The following is a 23,939-nucleotide window of genomic DNA, read 5'->3' as shown; positions in this document are numbered from 1 at the left end:
AATTCAACATTAAATTAATATTTATTTGTTTTTTTTTTTATCTTTAAAGGTACCTTTTAAGAACAATTCACCTGTTTAATTTTCACGATATTAGATTATTTGCGTGAATGGCTCCCGTGGAAATAAAAAAAATGCTTGTTTCCTGTTCGATTTTTAAGAACCTTTTGAAGATTTCGTTACAGATTAAATTATTTTTGCCTATTGATTTTAAATTAAGTTTTTAAAAAGTGAGATGAAAACTCATAAAATATTTTCAACTGGGCAAAATGTCACAAAAAAAGATATTTTAATTGTTAGATTATTTTGTTGAATTTGGATTTGATATGAAATTCAGTAAAACGTAAAGGATAAAATAGTAGCAAATCAGCGAAAACTGTTTAGCTATACTAATAGCTCAATAAATCGCTTTACGTGGATTGTCACGTTCAAATAAAGTTATGTTTTTAAAGGTTATTGAAAACAAGCATGAAAAGTAGTTTCTGAGATAAATATTTTAATATTTTTCACGTTCCGCGAAATTTCCGTGAAATTTGGTGTTTTGAAATTAAGGTCCCCGTGAAATTTGCAATTTTTGAGCGTGAAAAATCACTAAGCCTACCTATATCCTACAAAAGTTCAAAAGTTGTTAAAAAGTAAAGTGAAAGTATCCAATGTCAATATACCCTAAAAAATGCAAATAAAATTTCCTTTTTAAAAAATGTGCTTGAGAATTTGCAATGAAAGTTGATGTAGTCTTCAATATTTCTATTTTCGAACAATTTAAAAATATATATTGCTGACGATTTATATAAGATTTTCGTAACAAGGCAAAAGACTAAATATGTAAAAATTGTTTTTCTTTCTTAATTAATTTAAAGATTAAGAAAAAAGGGGCCAAAGGTGCCCTTTCCTGAAAATATTTGTCTTTTTTTAAGCTTAGAAAATGTCAGATAACATAAATTAACATTTCAACTCCCAACTCCTTAAAAAAGATGGAGACGTAATTTCAACTCGCAGATTCTCGGGTATAACTCAACCAATTGGGACAACTCTTTTTTTTTTTTTTTTTGAGTGAGTTATAAGGATGTCTAGATGATCCAAAAATTTGGCAGAACTCGATTTGATCAAATTTGTAATTTATGTGATTAAAAACGTCGTTCCAACTTTTTTTTGCTCTTGTAAAAAAAAAAAGCCCAAAATTGCGCGGAGACAAGCCCGAAAAACCTGAGAGTTGAAGTTACCGTTCTTACTTTTTAGGGAGGCTTGGGCATCCGTGTATGTTGGACATGCGTTGGGTGTCCCAGTGTTAGAAATTTTAATGATATCGTTGATTGAAAAAATAACTTATTTTTAATTATTTATTTTTTTCAATGTTTCAAGGCAAAATCTCAACAACCAAAAGTTGGATCAAAAATCATAAATCGTAGATAATTTCCTGATCTTTCAGATAACCTATTTAAACAATTGAAAAAATTATTATAAATCAATTCCAAATTTTAACTTAATCTTTTCTTTAAATTTATCAAAACTACGTTTCGATAGCATATTTAACTTAAAGTAAGAGTAAGAGATTTGAGCAGTTCTCTACGAAATTGGCCTTTTTTTAATTTTATTTTTTGTATTTTTCAATCCGTCTGAAACTTTTTTGGTGCCTTCGGTAATGCCCAATGGCATCATCAGTTTGTCCATATAATTTTCCATATAAATTAGGCAACTGTCCATACAAAAATGATATATGAAAATTAAAGAATCTGTATCTTTTGAAGGATTTTTTTGATCGATTGGTGTCTTCGACAAAGTTGTAAGTTTGGATAAGGATTACGCTTAAAAAAATTATACAGGGTAATTTTTTTTGTTGTTTTTTAATTTCACTTTTTCTCACTAAAGCTTGATTTGCAAAAAAATATTTTTTATTTTTTTATTTACTGATATGTTGTTTTCGAAAAGATCGGCAAAATTTCACGAATGTTTCATATTTTAACATTGTAAATCGGACCATTAGTTGCTGAGATATCGACATTAGAAAATGGTGGGTTATGTGGGTTAGACTGGGAAAACATCAATTTTCCTGTTTTTAAACCTTTGCATGGCAATATCTCAGCAACTAACGGTCGTATCAACAAAGTTCAAAAAAGCAAAATATAGAAAATCTCAGTTTTAAAAATATTAAATTTCAAAAGTGGGCAAACATGGGTTCTAATTTAACAAAAATAAATAACTGCGATTATAACTTAAAAACGGTGCACTTAATCAACATTTCACTAAATTTTTTTATTACAAATTTGATTTTACATCGAAAAATGAAGTTGAAAATTTTTTGCGACCAATATTTCATTTTTTTAAAATCAATATTGATTCAAAAAATTGGGTCCTAAAATGAAGCTTAGATTGCTGATATTATTGTTCAGAGCGATAAAGCTTATTTTTCTGAGTACAATGACCCTTTGTACGACCACAAAGAGTTTAAAATGGATTTTTAAATCAATTTTGAAAAATTGACCTCGCGGTCCTTCTTGACAGGAAAGCTCCTACTTGACAGTTCGTTCCAAGGGGACCATAGTTGATCCATCGAAAAAATGTTGTCTTGTCAAAAAAAAATTTTGCTTTAAAATGAAAAAAAGTGTTCAGAAATGGTTTTTAATCGTGTTTTTTACCGTTGTACATAAAAATTGGCATAGGGCTTTAGTACCCAATTATAACTCAGTCAAAGATTTTTTGCCCGTTCTGGAAATTTCTGAAATGTTGGCATTTGATGTCCACTAAAACATATCAGAAAATAAAAAAATTAAAATAGTGTTTTTTGCAAATCAAGTTTTAGTGAGAAAAGTGAAATTAAAAAAAAAAAAATACTTTGTATCATTTTTTTTCAGTGTAGTCCTTATCCATACCTACAACTTTGCCGAAGACACTAATCGATCAAAAAAATCCTTCAAAAGATACAGATTTTTGAATTTTCATATATCATTTTTTGTATGGACAGCTGCCAAATTTGGAAAATTATATGGACATACTAGTGATGCAAAATGGCTTTTGGGCACCAAAAAGTTTCAGCCGGATTAAAACAAAAAATTAATGATCGAAATCTCAGAGATCTCTTTATGAAATTATAAAGATGTTTGCAAATCATACACTAAAACAATTTGGCCGTCCATGCCTAAAAGAATGATTTTTAGCGCGTTGTCTACAACTTAAACATTTATTATTAAACATTTAAATTCACCTCAAACTTTGCCATGTAATTTTTTTTTTTCATACTATGTGAGTTTCTGTTTTTTTTAATTATTAAATTTTCTTTAATGGTTTTACAACACATACAAACAATTTCTTATAGAAAGTTTTGATAATACAATAATTCAAAAAGCTAAACAACAATAAATTCTATTTGACCGAGTGTCATCCCCTCTAAGGGTGAGATTGGGTAAATTTTAAAAAGATTGGCATTTATGAACGGTGTGATTATACTTAGTCATATTCTGGAAAAATGTTGGTAAATAATTCTAGGACATTCCCCAACATTGTTTATTTCGATATAATTTGAAATGTTTTCATTATGTTAAAATAACAACAGTTATTTCGTTTTTTTTTTTGTAATCTATACTAATTTGGTTTTTTTAAAAGATTTATCACCTGGGACAAAAAGCCACGTGGTCATATAGGGGGGGGGGGGGGTTTGGCGTGAAACCACGAAAAACCATGAGGGGGGAGGGGGGGGGTCAAAAATTCTAGAAAAAAAGGCCACGTGGTTTATGCACGACCCCTTACATCAGGAATAAGTAAATTTTCATCAGTTTCTGGTGAATTTTCATCAGGTTCACTTTTTTACAGATTCCCCGACCCCTCTTCGATTTGCGTGAAACTTTGTCCTAAGGGGTAACTTTTGTCCCTGATCACGAATCCGAAAACCGTTTTTTGATATCTCGTGACGGAGGAGCGGTACGACCCCTTTTATTTTTGAACAAGTGAAAAAAGAGGTGTTTTTCAATAATTTGCAGCCTGAAACGGGGATGAGATAGAAATTTGGTGTCTAAGGGACTTTTATGCAAAATCAGACGCCCGATTTCATGGCGTTATCAGAATTTCGAAAAAAACGTACTTTTCACTGAAAAAACACTAAAAAAGTTTTAAAAATTCTCCCATTTTCCGTTATTCGACTGTAAATAATTTTGGAACATGTGATTATACGGGAAATTTAATGTACTTTTCGAAACAACATTGACCCAGAAGGGTAATTTTTCATTTAAAACAAAATTTTTCATTTTAAAATTTCGTGTTTTTTCTAACTTTGCAGGGTTATTTTTTAGAATACAATAATGTTCTACAAAGTTGTAGAGCAGACAATTTCAAATAAATTGACATATAAACAAAAAAGATTTGCTTATAAACATCACGAGTTATCGCGATTTTACAAAAAAAAAAGTTTTGAAAAAGTTGGTCGTCGTCGATCATGGCCGTTCATCGTCACCGGTAACAGACACGGACGACGAAACAAAGAGAAACTCAAAAAGTTTCCTTTTCAAAACTTTTTTTCGTAAAATCGCGAAAACTCGTGATGATTACAAACAAACCCCTTATATTTATATATCAAAACCATCGTTTAATTGGTAATCAGAAGACCTTTCCAACGAGTCCAAAATATCGATGATCTGACCACCCTATCCAAAGTTATTTATCCACTTTTTTGTGCCGAATGTCAGATATGTGATGAAAACGTTGTCCGGGTCTATCATGTGACAAATCGTTGGATTGATAATCAAAAGGCCATTCCAACGACTTCTAAAGATTGAGGATCTGACAACCCTATCAAAAATATAAACAACTAAGTGATTTATAAATATCAGGAAGGCACCAACCAAGTGGATTAAGTAACGTTTTATTTGTTAGTTTTTCGTTGCATAAAAAGTTTTTTTGTGAGTTATGCTTTCTTTTTTTGCTTGCTTTTTTTAACAACACAACTTTATTTGACTTTTCATTTTTTTTGTATTTGGAAAAACATATTATTAAGATTGATTTCTATGACGTTTTGCTAATTTCTGAATTCAACACTACACAAGGGTAGATTAACCCCTCTATACGCCTCTAGACGGGCTTCAATGTAAAACAATTTTTTGATCTTTGAAAAGCTTATCTTATATTTTAGAGTTGGAAAAGTGACTTGTTTTATGTGACTTTGACAATGTTTTTAAATATGTCATTTTTATAGATCAACTTTGGCTGTGTTTTTAATACAATTTCCTATAGTTTAAGTAAAAAGAAGTATGCAGTAATTTGAGTAGTGTTCTACATAGAAAATGTAAAAACATGTATTGTTAAGCAACACTATCAGAATCAAAAACTGAACAAATGTCTGTATGTTTGTGTGTGTATGTGTATGTGACCAAAATTGCTACTCAGTTTTCTCTGCACTGGTTTGACCAATTTTTAACAAATTTTGGCATTCGATTCGATCTAGGATCCCATACGTACCTATTTATTGAAATGAAGTTTTGATAAGTAGTTCAAAAGTTATGTATCAAAATATTTTTTCACATACATTCGGATGTTCGATAAGTGATCAAAAATCATCACATCGTCATCGTTGGATGTATAATTGAAATACCAACCTAACTATACAAAAAGTTTAAAGATCTGGTAACCCTGTCTCAAGTTATGACCACTTAAATGGTATTTAGGTCCTTTTTTGAAGCCGGATCTCATTTATATCTATGTAGCAATGTCTGGAACCATCATTTCGTTGGATAGATAATCAAACCTTTCAAACAAGTCTAGAAGTTCGAAGATTTGGCAACACTGTATCAAAATATGACCACTCAAGTGATAATTATTTACATTTTGAGGCCTGATCATTATTGGACTAATTTGGTTCCATACCAAAAACAGAGTTTGCACTGCACTTAGTTTCTGAAGTATTATAATTATTCATTCAATTAAAAATTATTTCATGAACTTTTGTTTGATCCATTTTTGTGAGGTAGTAGTGAAACAGTCACTAACCACAAAGGTGGTGAGTTTTTTGAGAAATTTTGAAGGGTGCAAGGAATCTTGAAAAAAAAAATTTTTCATTGGCCTATCCGGTTTCGTATAAATGCACAAAAAACCTCACCAAATTAAGCTTGAATGATGGTATAAAATCATAGAATGACGTTGCATTCGTTATTTCACGTGGAAAATGTGATTTCCGTGATTCTGTTGTAGCTCCAACTTTAGGTTCGTCACTTACCCCGCTCAAGTCTCCAGCACCCAGCTTGAAGCTTTCACTTGCACCACAATTCGAAAAACGTGCACCCATCGATTCCTATTCCTACACACATCAACCCAGGCATGCAATCGTGGTCCGGAACTTTTATTTGCTCATAAATGGAGATGGCGCTATTGTTTGTTTGATATTTACCTTCAATAGTAGAGACTGAATTGCCAGCCAGGGGTCCAACCCTTTTTCCTAGATGTGGGTTTGGTGGTCTTTACCTTGTGATTGGCGGCCTCTTGGCATCTGGTCATCAGCATCAGCATGATATGACCGACAGCCGGCAGTCAATGGGGTGGTGTTTGGGCTGTCAATCGACCCTGACACCAGCCACATCATCATCGTCGGTATTAACCCTTGATGACTCAATCTTGGACTTTTTCAAATTTTAAATCGATTTTAAACATAGTTTGTGTTTAGTCTGTGTAATACATTAATTTTATTTCGAAATAAAAAATCATAAATAGGCAAATAATGACAGAAAAGGGTTAAACCTCTCCAACTTAGCAATCGAATCGTAATAAAGAAGTGCACAAATATTGAGTCAAGTTGAGTGCGGAAGTGAAGCCACCACCTTCAACTTTGGCGTGGCGTCATCGCACCCGGTAGCGCGTTTTATGATGGAGAGCATTAAGTCACAACTCAACCCGTCTCAACACGGCGCGATATTTTTAAGCTGATTAACCACCTTCACCAGCACGACGACGATTTAGGGGCGCTGATTTGGAAATCACGAAATTAAACAAATGCTTGCACCGCGTGCGCGTTGACTTTGGCGGTTTCCTGTGCGGCCGTTAATTTTACGACACTTTATCGAACATCTTTATGTACCATGGCGGCGGCGGCGGCGACCTGTGTGATCCAAATTGGGTTTATGACAGTTTAATGGGTCGTGAAAAGTGTTTCAAGTTTGTCTATTTGGCTGTCTTATTTCAGCGGACAAAGTTGTTTTATCTCATTAGTTAAGCTATAAAGAGATACTTAAGCATGCTGAATTGTCAATGCTTAGTGTGTTTTGCACCAAACTGCATACTTCACAGCATGCAAAATTTAAAAGTTGAATGCATTAATAAATATCGTTTCCTTTCTGCTGAAATAAAAATATACTTTGTTTTTGGGAGTTCCAATCAGCATCCGAAAATGTTCAAACTTTTGACAGTATTATTAATCATGCAAAACGACTACAAATGTACCAATCAATTAGCGATTTGCAGTGTTACTGACTTGTTGCCCAGTAACCCAAAATCGTGCTCATCGAGACTAATCACTGTCGGGTTTGACCACAAAATCAATAAGCCAAAACCAAACTAATCAATCATCTTGTGTAAACTGCCAAACAGCTGCCACGATTTTTTTGTCTTTCTCTGTCAAGTGGGCAAGCTTTTCGGCCAGATCCATCACTCGGGGGTGCACTTTTCTAGGTCAAAGTTATTTCTTCTCGCAGGCAAGCAAACGTGTGCCTAACTTCAACTACAAGAGGTTAAACTGCCACACATCAAGATCTGGTCCTACAACTTGTTTTGCGCTGGGCCCGGGCTCACCGTTTAGCATTATAATAAACCACTTTTGTTTCTAATGCTTGCTGCCAGGTTTGCCACATTAGACAACACTTGAACTTGGAAGGTTTTTTTTTTGTCCTCTTCTCTGTTTTATTGGCTCGCTAATGGACGGCATCTCAGAATCGGCAACCTGTCTCAAATGAGTCGCAAACGACGTCTGGACGTCGTGAGAATAACATTTGAAAAAGTGTCAATAATCCGTCACTTGAGCTGGCATACAGCTGTCCGCCAAATGGCGGATTTTTTGAAGGCATCAGGAACTGGGGAAAAAACTCACCGGCTGCCGGCTGGAAGTCGATTTGATTTGTTGGCAGGCAAATAGAACCTTTTGGGGAGAGAGATCTCATTTGGGTAATTCTCTACCAACTCACACGAAATCGGGAAAAGTTGCCCCGACCCCTCTTCGATTTGCGTGAAACTTTGTCCTAAGGGGTAACTTTTGTCCCTGATCACGAATCCGAGGTCCGTTTTGCGGAGACCCTTCCATTTTTGAACATGCGAAAGAGGTGTTTCAACAATTTGCAGCCTGAAACGGTGATGAGATAGAAATTTGGTGTCAAAGGGACTTTTATGTAAAATTAGACGCCCGATTTGATGGCGTACTCAGAATTCCGAAACGTATTTTCATCGAAAAACACTAAAAGTTTTAAAATTCTCCCATTTTCCGTTACTCGACTGTAAAATTTGGAACATGTTATTTTATGAAATTTAATGTACTTTTCGAATCTACATTGACCCAGAAGGGTCATTTTTTCATTTAGAACAAAATTTTTCATTTTAAAATTTCGTGTTTTTTCTAACTTTGCAGGGTTATTTTTTAGAGTGTAACAATGTTCTACAAAGTTGTAGAGCAGACAATTACAAAAATTTTGATATATAGACATAAGGGGTTTGCTTACAAACATCACGAGTTATCGCGATTTTACGAAAAAAAGTTTTGAAAAAGTTACTTTTTGCGTTTTTCTTCGTTTCGTCGTCCGTGTCTGTCGCGGGTGACCATGAATGGCCATGATCGATGACGACCAACTTTTTCAAAACTTTTTTTCGTAAAATCGCGATAACTCGTGATGTTTATAAGCAAACCCCTTATGTCTACATATCAAAATTTTTGTAATTGTCTGCTCTACAACTTTGTAGAACATTGTTACACTCTAAAAAATAACCCTGCAAAGTTAGAAAAACACGAAATTTTAAAATGAAAATTTTGTTCTAATGAAAAATGACCCTTCTGGGTCAATGTAGATTCGAAAAGTACATTAAATTTCCCATAAAATAACATGTTCCAAAATTTTACAGTCGAGTAACGGAAAATTGAGAATTTTAAAACTTTTTAGTGTTTTTCGATGAAAATACGTTTTTCGGAATTCTGAGTACGCCATCAAATCGGTCGTCTAATTTCACATAAAAGTCCCTTTGACACCAAATTTCTATCTCATCACCGTTTCAGGCTGCAAATTATTGAAAAACACCTCTTTTTCGCATGTTCAAAAATGGAAGGGGTCGTACCGCCCCTCCGTCACGAGATATCAAAAAACGGACCTCGGATTCATGATCAGGGACAAAAGTTACCCCATAGGACAAAGTTTCACGCAAATCAAAGAGGGGTCGGGGCAACTGCTGTGTGAGTTGGCGGAGAATTACCCATTTAAGAAAACACGGAAAATGTATGAACTTTTCAAAAGGTCCTAATTGTGCATGGTAGATATTTAGATCGATCTATTTTCACAAAAAAAAATATTTTTCTTGGATTTTGTGTACCATTTGTATTCGTCAGCTGTGTGCTATCTTGTGACATAGACCATTTTGGTCGAAAATGAGTTAATGATGACGTTTTGCTATACTTAACCAACACTACAAGATGCTTTAACCCGATTTTGGAAACTCGCTTCCGTTTCCCGGATATCGCAATGGACACTTGTGACATAGACCAATTTATCATCAAAATGATCGTGCACACTTGTCACACGTCATACATGTTGTTGGAAAATGTGGAAAATTTTTCTTTTTTCACAAATTTATGTTGATTCCGCTTTTTAAAAGCAATACAATCTTTTGATTTTGAAAATATACTGATTAAGTCGGTTAAACTATTGATTTAAGCCTATTTTAGTTTGTATGGGAATTCTGTGCACACTTGTGACACGTAGTACAATTTTACTTTCGAAACACACTTGTGACACGTGCTTTTCAGATTTTTGATTATATAATTTACTGTATCTTTTAACTGGTGTAATCAAATTAGTTGAAACTTGGAGCGTTTGTTAAGCGATAGTATACGAACCGATTGCTTCAAAAGGTTTTGCTCTACCATTCATAGTTTTGAAAATATTTATCATCAAACTTTAAAAATCGATTTTCTCGAATAGTACTAAATGGTCGTTGTCACAAGATAGCACACAGCTGACGATTAAAGAAAAAAGTGGACTTTTAAACATGTTCAGCATTTCCGTTCAAAATGGATGGGAGTAGTAGGATGATAATAAAAAATCATACTCTCTGGCTTTCATAGGAAAATATAATATCTGTGCTAATTTTGAGCCAAATCGGTTGCAATTCAGGGGTCGATGCTGAGCTTGATTTTTTTAGGAAAAATCTCGAAACTGCTTCAATAATTTACCGGCGAATGGCGCAGGACTCACCCAATTTTTCCAAGTATGGAATTCTTGTAGGAAGTTAAATTTCTTAAAACTCTGGATTATGAGTCCAGTTTGGGTCCCACCTTTGTTCAAAATTTTCTCAAAAAATGAGGAGGGTTAAAAAATCATTGACTGAAACTAACATTTTCATGGAAAATACTTGAAAATCGATTGAAAATTATTCACAATTCATTGTATAATGTTTAGTTATGCGTTTTAAATCTAAATTTAAAAGGCTTAGTCAGATTTAATACGCATAACTAAACATCTTTTATGAAATTTTGAAGTATGGGCTAAACGAAACAATACTTTAGAAAAACTTTGTCTTGCAACTCCAACTTACTACTTACTTTTCCTGTTTTCCTCGAATGACGAAACGGTCTTCTTTTCTTCATAAAGAATAACAGAATTTAAAAGTAATACTTTTCGAAACTAGAGATGAAAAGATCTGTTTGTAAGCACTCAAATAATGCTATAAATTTTGACTATTCAGAACGTGTTTGAAAAGTAATACAATTTCATGACATTACAAATACAAGACAAAAAAATTGGACTATTGACTTTGACTCCCATTCAAAGGGTTAGTTAGTTAGTTATCTTTGTTATCGGCCCATTCATAGGGTGTTGTTTGCAATAAGTTGTGTTCAACTCATTGTGAACTAAGATATTTTTTAGCTCTTGTCATACTGACCCAACTCGGCAATCCTCGTTGGATAAATGTTAAACTCGTGCTCAAAAAATCTTCATCATGAAACATGTGGCAATTTCTTCTATTTCTAAATATCATAATATTTTGAAATAAAAAATGATAAAAGAAAAACTGTAATTTGAAATGAAGTTTTTCTCAATCCTCGCATTCGACCTTGTCCAAATACGAGGGACAAAATCTTTGAATAAAATTTGTACCAGGCTAAATGTATCTCTACCTATTTGAAAATCAGCTCTGAAAAAGTTTTCCAATTGTTGACCAGAGTTTGTCTAATATCAGCAGAAGACATTCTTTACATTATTTTGGTAAATAAAAATTAATGCAGCAATCGGATTCTAATTGAAGTTATATAAACTAAAATACATTTTTTTGGTTATTGATATCTAAAATTCTACAAGAAATTAAATGTTTTGATCAACACAATTGCGTTTTTGTTTATTTTCACTTATTATTTTGATTTAAACTGATATCTTCATAAAAATTCATGTTATATTTGGGATTGTTATCAACCAATCACATGAAAAAATATTAAAATTACTAAAATTTTATCAAATTTTTTCACTGGCACCAGGAATTTAGTGAATTCTCAGAAAAAGTCAACTAATCATTCGTGACATTGCTTCAAGAAGACGACAATATTTCACTAATGTTAATGTAAAAGTTGAACAAGACAAAAAACTTTTTAATTTTGTTTTAAATACAAAGTTATTCTACACAAAAAAAAAGTTGAATGAAAAAATGGGTTGGTTGAATATTGCCTCATTCAAGAGTTATTTAACTAAAAAAAATGTGTGAATATGTAAACCTGATGAAAATTTACCAGTTGCTGGTGTAATATTACACATTTTTTGTGACACAAGATCGGTTCTCATTCCCTGATGAATGTTACCATATTTTTTTCAAACCATTTTAAAGATGCTCTGGTTTGGCATATTGTTGAAGTTTTTTCCTGGAATCTTAAATTCAGATTTATTTGTTTGTCCAATAATTGGTACACACAAAAAAAAAGTTGGATTTTGGAAGGTTGAATGTTATCTCTTTTTAGAGTAATATTACTCAAAAAATGTGTAAAATTGTGATCCTGATGAAAACTCATCAGAAACTGATGAAAATTTACCAATTTTTGATGTAATATTACACATTTTTTGACACAAAATCAATCATCATTTCCTGATGATTATTACTTTAATTTTTTTCTGTGTATTGTGTGTTTGAAAAACTGTTTTTTTTTTTTTTTTCAAGGAGCGTAATCAATAATATTTTTGAAAAAAAAAAATGAATTCGGTTTGGACAACGACAAAAAAAATCCTCAGGTTCGAATACCCGAACAGACGCTAATAACTAAATTCATGCCATTTCAATAACAAATACTGTTAAAATAACAAAAACTGTTATGGAATATTCTCACAAAATCCATGTTTGCATCAGAGTTTAATAACAGTTTATGTTATCATAACAAAATGTGTTATTAGGTTGATATTGGTTGAAAGCCAAAACAACTTTGGAATAACATTTTTTGTTATGGAAGAATACCGCCAACTGTTATTGGGATGATCGGATTAGTTGTTAAAATAACAAAAAATAATAACAAAGATTTGTTCGAAGAATAACTGAAAATGTTATTAGACTGTTATTACAATAACAATCCAATAACAAAAAAATAATAACGACGAATAACAATTCTTGTTATAAATAACATAAAATGTTATTGGCCTAGTATTTTCTAATATCAAAAAATGTTATTCCCAAGTTATTTCCGTCTGCTCGGGTATAGCTTAAATAAATTTTATTGAACGTTACACAAAAATTATGATATGTAATATTCATAAGGGAATGGTGACATATTTTGCATCAAATTTTTTTTTCAGGAATTCACAAAAAAAAAGTTGAATTTTGGAATGTTGAAAATTCGGTAGGTTGAATATTACCTCTGTTTTGTGTAATATTACATAAAGAATGTGTAAAAATGCGGACCTGATGAATATTCATCAAAAACTGATGAAAATTCTTCATTTTCTGGGGGGACCATCGATAAACCACATGGACACTTTTTTGGGAATCTGTTACAAAAACTTTTTTGGATGGATCGTGGACAATCGCTATACCCCCCCCCCCCCCCCTTAAAGTGTCGTAGTTTATGGATGGTCCCGGGGTAAAATTGATCATTTTTTTGACATAAAATCTGTCATCATTTCTTTACCACCATTTTTCCTGTGTTGGTATCTTTTTTTATTTTCTTTTGTTTTTGAATATCGTGCTTTGAAATAAATACTCACACTCCCATGGACGAAAAAACGGGAGAGGGAGTTCACGTGTTAATTGTCAATCATTTTTCTATCATCATTTCATGATGAGTTTAAGTTTATTTTAAATTACTTGTTATTGGTCCAAGTCAAATTTACAATTGTTATTGGTTTTTAGGAACTATTCGTACAGTCCAGACTCGATTATCCGATGTTTCGATTATTAGTTAGCGTGCAACCTCCGTGGCATGCAGACGCATTTCATACTGTGTGGAACTTGAGACTATCAAAATTCGCATTTTCCTACAAGCTTTCGTTTTTTCACGAATCCGCCACTCGGTGGCCGTCGCGTTTCGGTCCGCGGTTCTTGTGATTCACCATGAATTCACAAAATAATCGCGAAAACACGTTTCGAGTCGATTTCTCGAACCTTCCGAAGAAGCCCAGCGTCAAGGAAGTACACCAGTTTCTCGCGCGTGACCTTGGCCTTCCTCGGGAGAAGACAAAGAGAGTGCAAATCAACCATGTGCAAAACTGTGTGTTTGTGAAAACTGCCGACCTTGAAACGGCTGAACAAATTGTCGAAGACCACGACGGCAAACATGTGCGCGAAGTGAACAAGAAAAAGTACACGATCCGCATCACGATGGAAGATGGATGTACCAATGTGAAGCTACACGACTTGACGGAGGATGTCTCCGACCAGCAAATCAAGCGTTTCATGTCCCAGTACGGGGATGTGATGTCGGTCACGGAGCTGCTGTGGAGTGATGATCTCGATTATCACGGCATATCATCGGGTATTCGCTCGGTGAAAATGGTCCTGAAACGCCCGATTAAGTCGTACGTGACAATCCAGGGCCAATGTGCCTACGTGAAATATGCGGGCCAACAATCCACGTGTCGCCACTGTGGCGAGTACGTGCACATTGGCATTCCATGCGTACAAAACAAAAAGCTCCTCGTGCAACGGGTGAGCGTGAACGAGCGCCTAAAACCAGGTGCGAAGGAATCTTTCGCCAGCGTGCTGAAATCTGGTTCAACCGACACCAGACAGGATGACAACATATCTTCCAGCGATGACGAAGAACGCGACTCAGCAGCGATGTCCGAGGACGACGACGAATACACTGTGGTTCGTTACGGGAAAGGCAAAAATCCAAAGTTGCCTAAACCGTTAAAGTCTAAACCCCGGCAAGAAACCATCAAGGTCAATCCCATTGCTACTCCCGGTGGGACACCTCTCGATGCGGTTGTTGAACAGGAGACAGACAAGGAAGTATTGGTTTTCAAAACGCCACTACTACTACCAGGAAAACACAAACGAAACGATGGAAACGACACTGATACTTCTACAGCTTCCACGGCCAGCAATGGCAAGCGGGGTCCGGGTCGTCCACGGAAAACCAAACCAACCGACGTTGATACACAACCACAAGCATCGCCCAGCGCTGACGAGCCCATGCAACCCTAAAAAATGGATTTTTTGACCTACAATATAGCTTCTATAAACATCAACACAATCACAAACCACACCAAACTCAACGCACTCAACAACTTCGTCAGAACCCTCAACCTTGACATTGTGTTTCTACAAGAGGTGGAGAACGATCAGCTGGCTATTCCCGGATTTAACCTGGTGTGCAACGTAGATCAAGAGAGGAGAGGAACAGCGATAGCGCTGAAACAGCACATTAGATTCTCACACGTGGAGAGAAGCCTAGACGGTCGGTTAATCTGTCTTCGAGTCAATGAAACTACTACTCTCTGTAACATTTACGCTCCGTCGGGCACTCAACATCGAGCATACCGAGAGAATTTCTTCAATGGGACCCTTGCTCACCACCTTCGGCAAGCAACGGAATATGTCATCCTTGGCGGTGATTTCAACTCCGTAATACACACAAAGGATGCTACTGGTGACAACAATTTCAGCCTAGCGCTGAAAAATGCTACACAACAGCTGCAGCTGTTGGACGCCTGGGACACTTTGAAGCCGAATCGGGTTGAGTTCACCTACGTGACGCACAACTCGGCCTCCAGAATTGACCGTTTCTATCTGAGCTCTAACCTCCGACCCCAGCTCAGAGATGCCGATGTTCATGTCTGCTCGTTCACCAACCATAAAGCCCTAACAACCCGGATTTGCCTGCCGAATCTCGGAAGGGAGCCGGGGAGAGGGTTCTGGTCAATCCGTCCTCACATCTTGTCTGCTGACAACATCGAAGAATTCCAGGAAAAGTGGACCTACTGGACGCGACACAGACGGAACTTCACGTCCTGGATCCAGTGGTGGGTCTCCTACGTTAAGCCAAGGATTCGCAGCTTCTTCCGGTGGAAGTCTCGGGAGAAATACATGGAGTTTCATCAACAACATCAAGAACTCTATGCGCAGCTCCGGACAGCCTACGACGCATACTACCAAGATCGAACTGTGCTCCCCACAATCAACCGGATCAAGAGCGAAATGCTACTTCTCCAGAGACGCTTTTCGGACACCTTTTACCGCACCAATGAAACACGTGTAGCTGGAGAGCCGATCTCTCTGTTCCAGCTGGGAGAGAGGCAACGAAAACGTACGACGATCGAGGCGCTGGACGTAGAAGAAAACACTCTCAACAGCTCTGCAGAGATTGAGCAGCACGTGTTCGGCTATTTTCGGCAGCTGTATGCCGAAGAGCAGCCGGAGATCGCAGACGAATTCGCATGTGACAGGGCTGTATCAGCTGTTTGCCCTTCAAATGCGTCATGTATAGATGATATCACGACTGACGAGATATACCAAGCTATCAAGTCAAGCGCTAAGAACAAGTCTCCTGGAAGTGACGGTATTCCCCTCGAGTTCTATGCAAAAACCTTCGATATCATCCACAGGCACTTGAACCTCATCTTGAATGAGGCCCTGCACGGCAACATCCCGCCGGAGTTTGTCGATGGTACAATAGTACTCGTGAAAAAGAAGGGTGCCGGTTCTACCATCAAATCCTATCGCCCTATCTCGCTCCTTAACACGGATTACAAGCTTCTCTCACGAGTACTAAAGTGCAGGCTGGATCGTGTGATGCGAGACAACCAGATCCTCACCACATCTCAAAAGTGCTCCAATGGCAACAAAAACATCTTCCAAGCTACACTCACACTCAAGGACAAGGTCGCGCAGCTGAAGGAGAGAAGAGTGTTCGGGAAGCTCGTTTCTTTCGATCTCGATCATGCCTTTGATCGGGTCGATAGAGGTTTCCTGATGAGAACCATGCGAGCGCTTGGTATCAACCCGCGCTTGGTTGAACTGCTGGACAAAATCGGCCGGCTGTCCACTTCCCGTGTTCTAGTAAACGGTCATCTGTCACCGTCATTCCCGATCGGACGCTCCGTCCGTCAAGGGGATCCTCTCTCGATGCACCTTTTCGTCATCTATCTCCACCCCCTTATCAAGCGACTCGAGCAAATCTGCGTTGGCTCTAACGACTTGGTGGTTGCCTATGCCGACGACGTATCGATCATCACCACGAGTGCCGAGAGAATCGAGAGAGTGAAGGAGCAGTTCGAGAACTTCGGGCGATCAGCTGGTGCCAAGCTCAATGTTCGTAAGACGATCTCCATCGACGTAGGCCACATCAACAACAATCGACTCGCTGTGCCCTGGCTGCAGACGGCTGACAGGGTCAAGGTTCTCGGCATTGTGTTCGTGAATTCAGTGCGACTGATGGGCAAACTAAACTGGGTCCCGCTGGTAGGGATGCTCACTCGGCAGCTCTGGCTACACCGAATGCGTACACTAACACTTCAACAAAAGGTCGTTCTGCTGAACACGTTCATCACATCTAAACTATGGTACGTAGCATCGGTGTTAGCAATCACGAAGGCAGATGTTGCCAGACTCACACGGCTGATGGGATCATTTCTGTGGGCCGGCCAGAGCATTAGAGTGCCGATGCAGCAGCTCGCGCTGCCAGTCGAGTTGGGGGGTTTGAATCTGCATCTACCTGCGTTCAAATGTCAAGCTCTCCTCGTCAACAGACATCTACGCGAGATCGAGTACTTACCCTTCTACAACTCTTTCGTAAGTGCTACACGGAATCCTCCAAACTTGCGGATAGTTCCAACCAACTGTCCGTGTCTGAAAACAGTCTGCAGCGAGCTCCCTTACCTCCCCAGAGCACTCCAAGCGAATCCTTCGGCCAATCTCCTCTACGCCCACTACCTGAACAAGATCGACAAGCCGAAAGTGATGCTGGAGAACCCAACAGCAAACTGGAATCGAATCTGGCGAAACATTGCGGCCAAACACCTGACATCGTTCGAGCGCTGTCACTACTACCTGCTCGTCAACCGGAAGCTGTCCAACCAGCGGCTGTTGCACAGGATGCAACGGGCCGACTCTGACATGTGCCCCAACTGCAACAACGAACCAGAGGACATCGCACACAAAATCTCAACATGCCCGCGCGTTGCAGCGGCGTGGACCATGCTGCAGAGAAGACTGAGGTGCATCGCCCAAAACAGAAACATCTCTCTCACCCATCTATTGCAACCAACACTTCTCGCAATGAGAAGATCAGTTAAAGTTAAAGTGCTTAAAACGTTCATTCAGTTTGTCATCTTTGTTAGCAAGGATAATAATGTAATTGACATTAATGAATTAGAATTTCACTTAGATATTGAAGTTTAAGCTATTTGGTCAAGTAGTTTTTAAGCAATCAAAACCAATAAAACAACATTTTATAAAAAAAAAAAATCCGAAGGTTTGTATGGGACAAAAAAAGTTTTCCTTATTTTTTATTTTCTTACTTTTAACATAAAATTCGAGTTTTAGTCAAATTTGAATTGTTGAATACTAATATAATATAAGAAAATGGAAATGTTTCAAAACCGCCGTCTTTGGACGCCATCTTGGATTTGAAAGTTCTAAATCTCTTTAGAGTAGTTAAGAGGTCATATTAAATCTCGATAATCAGAAATAAGACATTTTTTTCGTAATTCGATTATCCGAAGTGAATCGAGTTTGGACTGTATTGTTATAGTTTTTCCTAATATTTAGAACATTTCATAGCTTTAAAATTGTAATAAAATGACATGAATCATAGTGTGTGACATAAAGAAAAGACCGTTAAGTTTGATTGTTAATAAGGACACCTCAATGTTTCTTTCAAAACTATGGTAAATTCAGTTTAAAAACGTTACTTAATCCACCTTTAGGTGGTTGGTGCCTTCCTCACATTCATAAAGTCAATACATTCAGTAAAAACAGCAACATTCCCTTAACATGTTTAACAAATCAGCTTTATTACTCATTTCATTTGATAGGGTTCGCAGACCTTCAATTTTTCTGGCTCATCGGCAAGGTCTGATAAAAAAACCTATCCAACGATAGTTCACATGGAAGATTCAGACAATATTTTTATCACAATATCTGAGATCCGGCCTCCAAAAAGTATATAAATAACACTTATAACTTTTGATAGGGTTGTCAGATCCTTGATGTTTTAGGCTCATTTGAAAGGTCTTTCGATTATCTAACTAAGGATGGGTCGCATGATGGACCCGGACATCATTTTTACTAAAATATCTGAGATCCGGCCTCCAAAAGTGTATAAATAACACTTAAGTACCAATATCTTTTGATAGGGTTGTCAGATCCTTGATGTTTCAGGCTCATTTGAAAGGTCTTTTAATACCTTTCTCAAAATGTATAACATGATAGGGTTTCTTGCAAAAACCACCCTTTTTACAATCTTCCTGACATACGCCAAAATCGTTTTTTAGCATAACTTTTGAAGTACTTAACTAAACATGCTGGTTTTAAATAGAGACCTATGGGACTCCAAGACGGATCGAATGAGACTGATACGGTCAAAATCCGTTCATCCAGTCCGGAGATAATCGAGTGACAATTTTTTTGTCCACCCACCTACACACATCCACACAGACATTTGCTCAGAACATGATTCTGAGTCGATAGGTATACGTGAAAGTGGGTCTACGAGGTCGAATTAAGAAGTTCATTTTTCGAGTGATTTTATAGCCTTTCCTCAGTAAGGTGAGGAAGGCAAAAATCGGAATTCTGAAACGGAATTCAATTCAAATCGTTTAAGTATTCCGTTTCAAACGCAACAACTGATTCCGTGTACGTATCGATTCCAATTAAATTCCATTTCAGAATTGATTTTGTTTAAAGTAACCTTAATTCAATAAACCACAACATCCATTCCAGGTATTTTTACTTCTTGTTCTAACGACTTTCGAATAATCCTAACCATATGACGAACAGTAATTGTTCCATGAATTGTTAAGAAATTGTTTGAACCATTAGGACAAATTTTCACAAAATTTCATTTAGCTCAATCATACCGGGAATTGTTACATTTACAATACTGGCTACAGTACACTTAGGGAGCGTTCTTTTATTACGTAACACAAACAATAGGATTTTTAGACCCCCTCCCCCTCCCCCTCGTAACAAAATTTCCATACAAATTTTAAAAAAAATGTATGGAGCGTAACACGGCCTCAGACCCCCCCCTCCCCCATCTGCGTTACGTAATAAAAGAACGCTCCCTTATCTTTAAGCAAAAGCTGTTCCAAATAGATCTAACCTGAATTGGGTCCTAAAATGAAGCTTATATTGCTGATATTATTGTTTCCAGCGATAAATCTTATTTTTCTGCGTACAATGACCCATTGTACGACCACAAAGAGTTTAAAATGGATTTTTAAATCAATTTTGAAAAATTAACCTTGCGGTCCTTCTTGACAGAAAAGGTCCTACTTGACAGCTCTTTCCAAGGGGACCATAGTTGATCCATCGAAAAAATGTTGTCTCGTCAACTTTTTTTTTGCATTAAAATAAAAAAAAGTGATCAGAAATGGTTTTTAAGCGTGTTTTTAATCGTTGTACATAAAAAAATACATAGGGCTTTAGGACCCTATTGTCGAACAATTGTTTGGACCATTGGAAAATTTTCAAAAAATTTCATTTAGCCATTTTGAGAGGTACTTCTGATTTTGAGTATGTGATCTATTTTCACCACCTTGTCTTATTTCCTTAGTCAACTCAATCGGAATTCTGAAATAAAATTCAATTCGAATCGTTTACGTAGGTATTTCGTTTTAAACGCAACAACCGATTTCGTGTATGTTCGGTTGTTGCGTTTGAAACGGAAAACGTAAACGGTTCGAATTGAATTCCGTTTAAGAACTCCGATTGAGTTGACTGGGTCACTTTGGTCGACGCTCATATTCAGTACGCAGCCATTAACTGACAGGAAAAAGTTATATAACAGTTTTACCAACTGTCAATTTCACCCGGTCCGGCGGACGCTGTCAGTGTCAAAGCAGCAGCACAACAAAATACCAATGGAGCCGCGGCGGCATCGGTGAGTTGAAGATTTCTTTTAATCCAAGCAGCGAGTGAACTTCGATCAGCCATCATCATTACACGTTTTCTTTTTTCTCCTTCCAGATGCAGCATCCTTGGCCAAACCGTCCCCCAAATCCAGCCAAACGACAGCGCAAGAAGGCAACATCTTGCAGAAGCTGTCCAAACTAGCGGGATGGAGATTTGTATGAGGATCGTGTTTGCGGACGAAAGAAGTCCTTCGGGGACGCAGGGACTGCATCGACATCTAAGTTCGGACGATCACCACAACACAGAGAACTTTCCAGGGGAGACGACGATCAAGATGTACCTGCTGCAGCACCATGTCGGCTATCCAGCGGTCCATCGTCGATCTCCAAACAGCGTCGAGGTCATCGGCGGCCAAACGCTGCGCAACACGGTCTTCCCGCCGCCCAGCAAACGCCTCTCGCGAATCCCTCATCTGGACATCTTCCCTAAATCAAACGGCTGAAGCACCACCGGAGTGACCGTCGGCGCCATCGAACCAGTTAACCCGATCGTCGAGCAAGCCGGTCATTACGAAGACCGCCACAACCTCGGAAGCGGTTGACGAGCAAGACCTGTTCCAACAGGTCACGCCAAGACAAAGACGACAAAATCGACAGCTTCGCGGTGGCGTCAGTGAGGACGAAAGCAGCGGCCTCCACACGATCCACGTTCACCATTCGCTTTGTGTAAATGTAATCTTCTAAATGTAATTGCGTGAACTATCAATATATTTGCTTAAAATATAAATCCTAAAACTGTGATCTAGTTTTAAGCTTTCTCTATTTCTATCCCTTTTCCCTTGCAATTTTAGTAAGTTTTTTCTTATTTTTTCTTACTCTTGGTAACACCTTTATTTACAAGTAATAATTGCTCCAAAATGGATTTGATGTAACACACAGCTGAAAGGAACTCCAAAACTCTGTTATGTACCCCAAAAGAACTTATTGTATCTTGATTATTCACCAATAAACCCGAATTGAATTGAAAAAAATATAAATCCTTCTGCTGACCGTGGCCGATGGCCTAATAATAGTGTGATCGATTGAATGGCAATCTCGCCTCTACGAGAAATCAAAAGGCATCTGTACAAGCATTCCTTAACCGACTCACGCCCACGTAGCTCAAGAATCTAGGTTTCTTCCAGTATACAACAAACAAGAAATTTCTAAAAGTATAGTAATTTCTAAATTCTATAAGTGCTTTTAACTGTTGATTGGGTTGTCAGATTTTCAACGTTTTGGGCGCGTTGGAAAGGTCTTTTGACTACGCATCCAACGACGGGTCACATGATTGACCCGGACATCATTTTCATCAAAATATCTGAGATCCGGCCTCAAGAAATGGTATGACTAACACTTAAGTGCTTATAACTTTTGATAGGGTTGTCAGATTTTCAATGTTTTGGGCGCGTTGGGAAGGTCTTTTGACTACGCATCCAACGACGGGTCACATGATTGACCCGGACATCATTTTCATCAAAATATCTGAGATCCGGCCTCAAGAAATGGTATGACTAACACTTAAGTGCTTATAACTCTTGATAGGGTTGTCAGATTTTCAATGTTTTGGGCGCGTTGGAAAGGTCTTTTGACTACGCATCCAACGATGGGTCACATGATTGACCCGGACATCATTTTCATCAAAATATCTGAGATCCGGCCTCAAGAAATGGCATGAAAAACACTTAAGTGCTAATAACTTTTGATAGGGTTGTCAGATTTTCAATGTTTTGGACGCGTTGGAAAGGTCTTTTGACTACGCATCCAACGACTGGTCACATGATTGACCCGGACATCATTTTCATCAAAATATCTGAGATCCGGCCTCAAGAAATGGTTTGACTAACACTTAAGTGCTTATAACTCTTGATAGGGTTGTCAGATTTTCAATGTTTTGGGCGCGTTGGAAAGGTCTTTTGACTACGCATCCAACGATGGGTCACATGATTGACCCGGACATCATTTTCATCAAAATATCTGAGATCCGGCCTCAAGAAATGGCATGAAAAACACTTAAGTGCTAATAACTTTTGATAGGGTTATCAGATCTTCAATGTTTTGGACTCGTTAGAAAGGTCTTTTAAACACCTTTCAGAAAATGTATAATATGCCATGTTTTCTTAAAAAAACCACCCTTTTTACAATCTTCCGGACTTTAGTCAAAATTGTTTTTTTAGCATAACTTTTGAAGTACTTTACTAAACTTCATAATTTTCAATAGGGACTTATGGGACCCCAAGACAAATCGAATGAGACCAAAACGGTCCAAATCGGTTAAGCCAGTGCTGAGATAATCGAGTGCATATTTTTTGGTGCACAGACCCACATCCCTACACACACACACACACACAGACATTTGCTCAGAATTTGATTCTGAGTCGATATGTATACGTGAAGGTGGGTCTAGGAGGTCAAATTAAGAAGTTCGTTTTTCGAGTGATTTTATAGCCTTTCCTCAGTAAAGTGAGGAAGGCAAAAAACGAGCAAATTTATTTTATAAAAAATAAGATTACTCCTTTCCATTAATTTTCAATTGAACTTACATCTAATCTAATCTAACCCTAGCGCAGCCAGTCTTTCGAGGGCATCCTGGAAAATGCCTTAGGTTGATTAACGCCTAGCATCCTCTTGTCATTATTAACAATTGCAGTGCCCCAATGCAATAAATTGCTTTGAAACATCACAAAAGTTAAAGCGGCCAGGCCAACTGCGTAAAGTTTACCGCAAAGATGATTCGTTGAAGTGGGTTGAGTTTGAGCACGAATGTTCAAACAACAACACAATTCTGAATCTACAGGGGAGGAAGAAACGTGGGGATCCCCCGCTCACGTTCCTGTTTGTTTAAGCAATAAATCGTTGGGAGCACCATGCTAAGAAGTTTTGGTGCTCCGGGACCCTCGGGGATGGGACATTGTATTTCCACAAATGCCCTGGACACTATTTGCCGTGGTTATAGCGCCACAACTCGCTACCTGTTGGTAGAGAAAATAATATTTAGTAAATAGTACTAACATGGATCACCACTTCTGGTGGGTTTAAAAATTTTATGAAAATTATTATTTAATATTTTTACATGTGTGCACATGTCATAATTATACATTGCAAAAAATAATCAGACTCACCTTGAAGAAAACTGCTGACTTAACATCTGAAAAGGAAAAGCATACCTGAGGTGAAGCGAAACCCCTT

The 23,939-nt window shown here is 37.4% G+C and overlaps 2 protein-coding genes across 8 annotated transcripts in view; one reads left to right on the top strand and one right to left on the bottom strand.

The window, feature by feature from the left end:
- Positions 1–23,939, bottom strand: part of LOC6033674 (band 4.1-like protein 4) — a 351,812-nt gene that overhangs the window by 130,508 nt on the left and 197,365 nt on the right. The window lies entirely within an intron of this gene.
- Positions 20,707–21,498, top strand: LOC6033800. The gene is made up of 2 exons (XM_001844147.2): positions 20,707–20,740; positions 20,827–21,498. The coding sequence occupies exons 1-2, from the start codon at positions 20,721–20,723 to the stop codon at positions 21,212–21,214; spliced, it is 408 nt and encodes a 135-aa protein (XP_001844199.2). The 5' UTR covers positions 20,707–20,720; the 3' UTR covers positions 21,215–21,498.

This window comes from Culex quinquefasciatus, chromosome 1, assembly GCF_015732765.1.
Source record: "Culex quinquefasciatus strain JHB chromosome 1, VPISU_Cqui_1.0_pri_paternal, whole genome shotgun sequence".
Lineage (NCBI taxonomy): Eukaryota > Metazoa > Arthropoda > Insecta > Diptera > Culicidae > Culex > Culex quinquefasciatus.
The sequence above is the reverse complement of the archived record's forward strand: the minus strand, read 5'-3'. Positions and strand labels throughout refer to the sequence as shown.

What these genes read in the sequence shown, in the direction of transcription:
- LOC6033800 (XM_001844147.2), top strand. Translation starts at nt 20,721, where the DNA reads ATGGAGCCGCGGCGGCATCG. An exon ending in ATGGAGCCGCGGCGGCATCG is followed by an intron (nt 20,741 to 20,826) that starts GTGAGTTGAAGA and finishes TTCTCCTTCCAG; the next exon opens with ATGCAGCATCCTTGGCCAAA.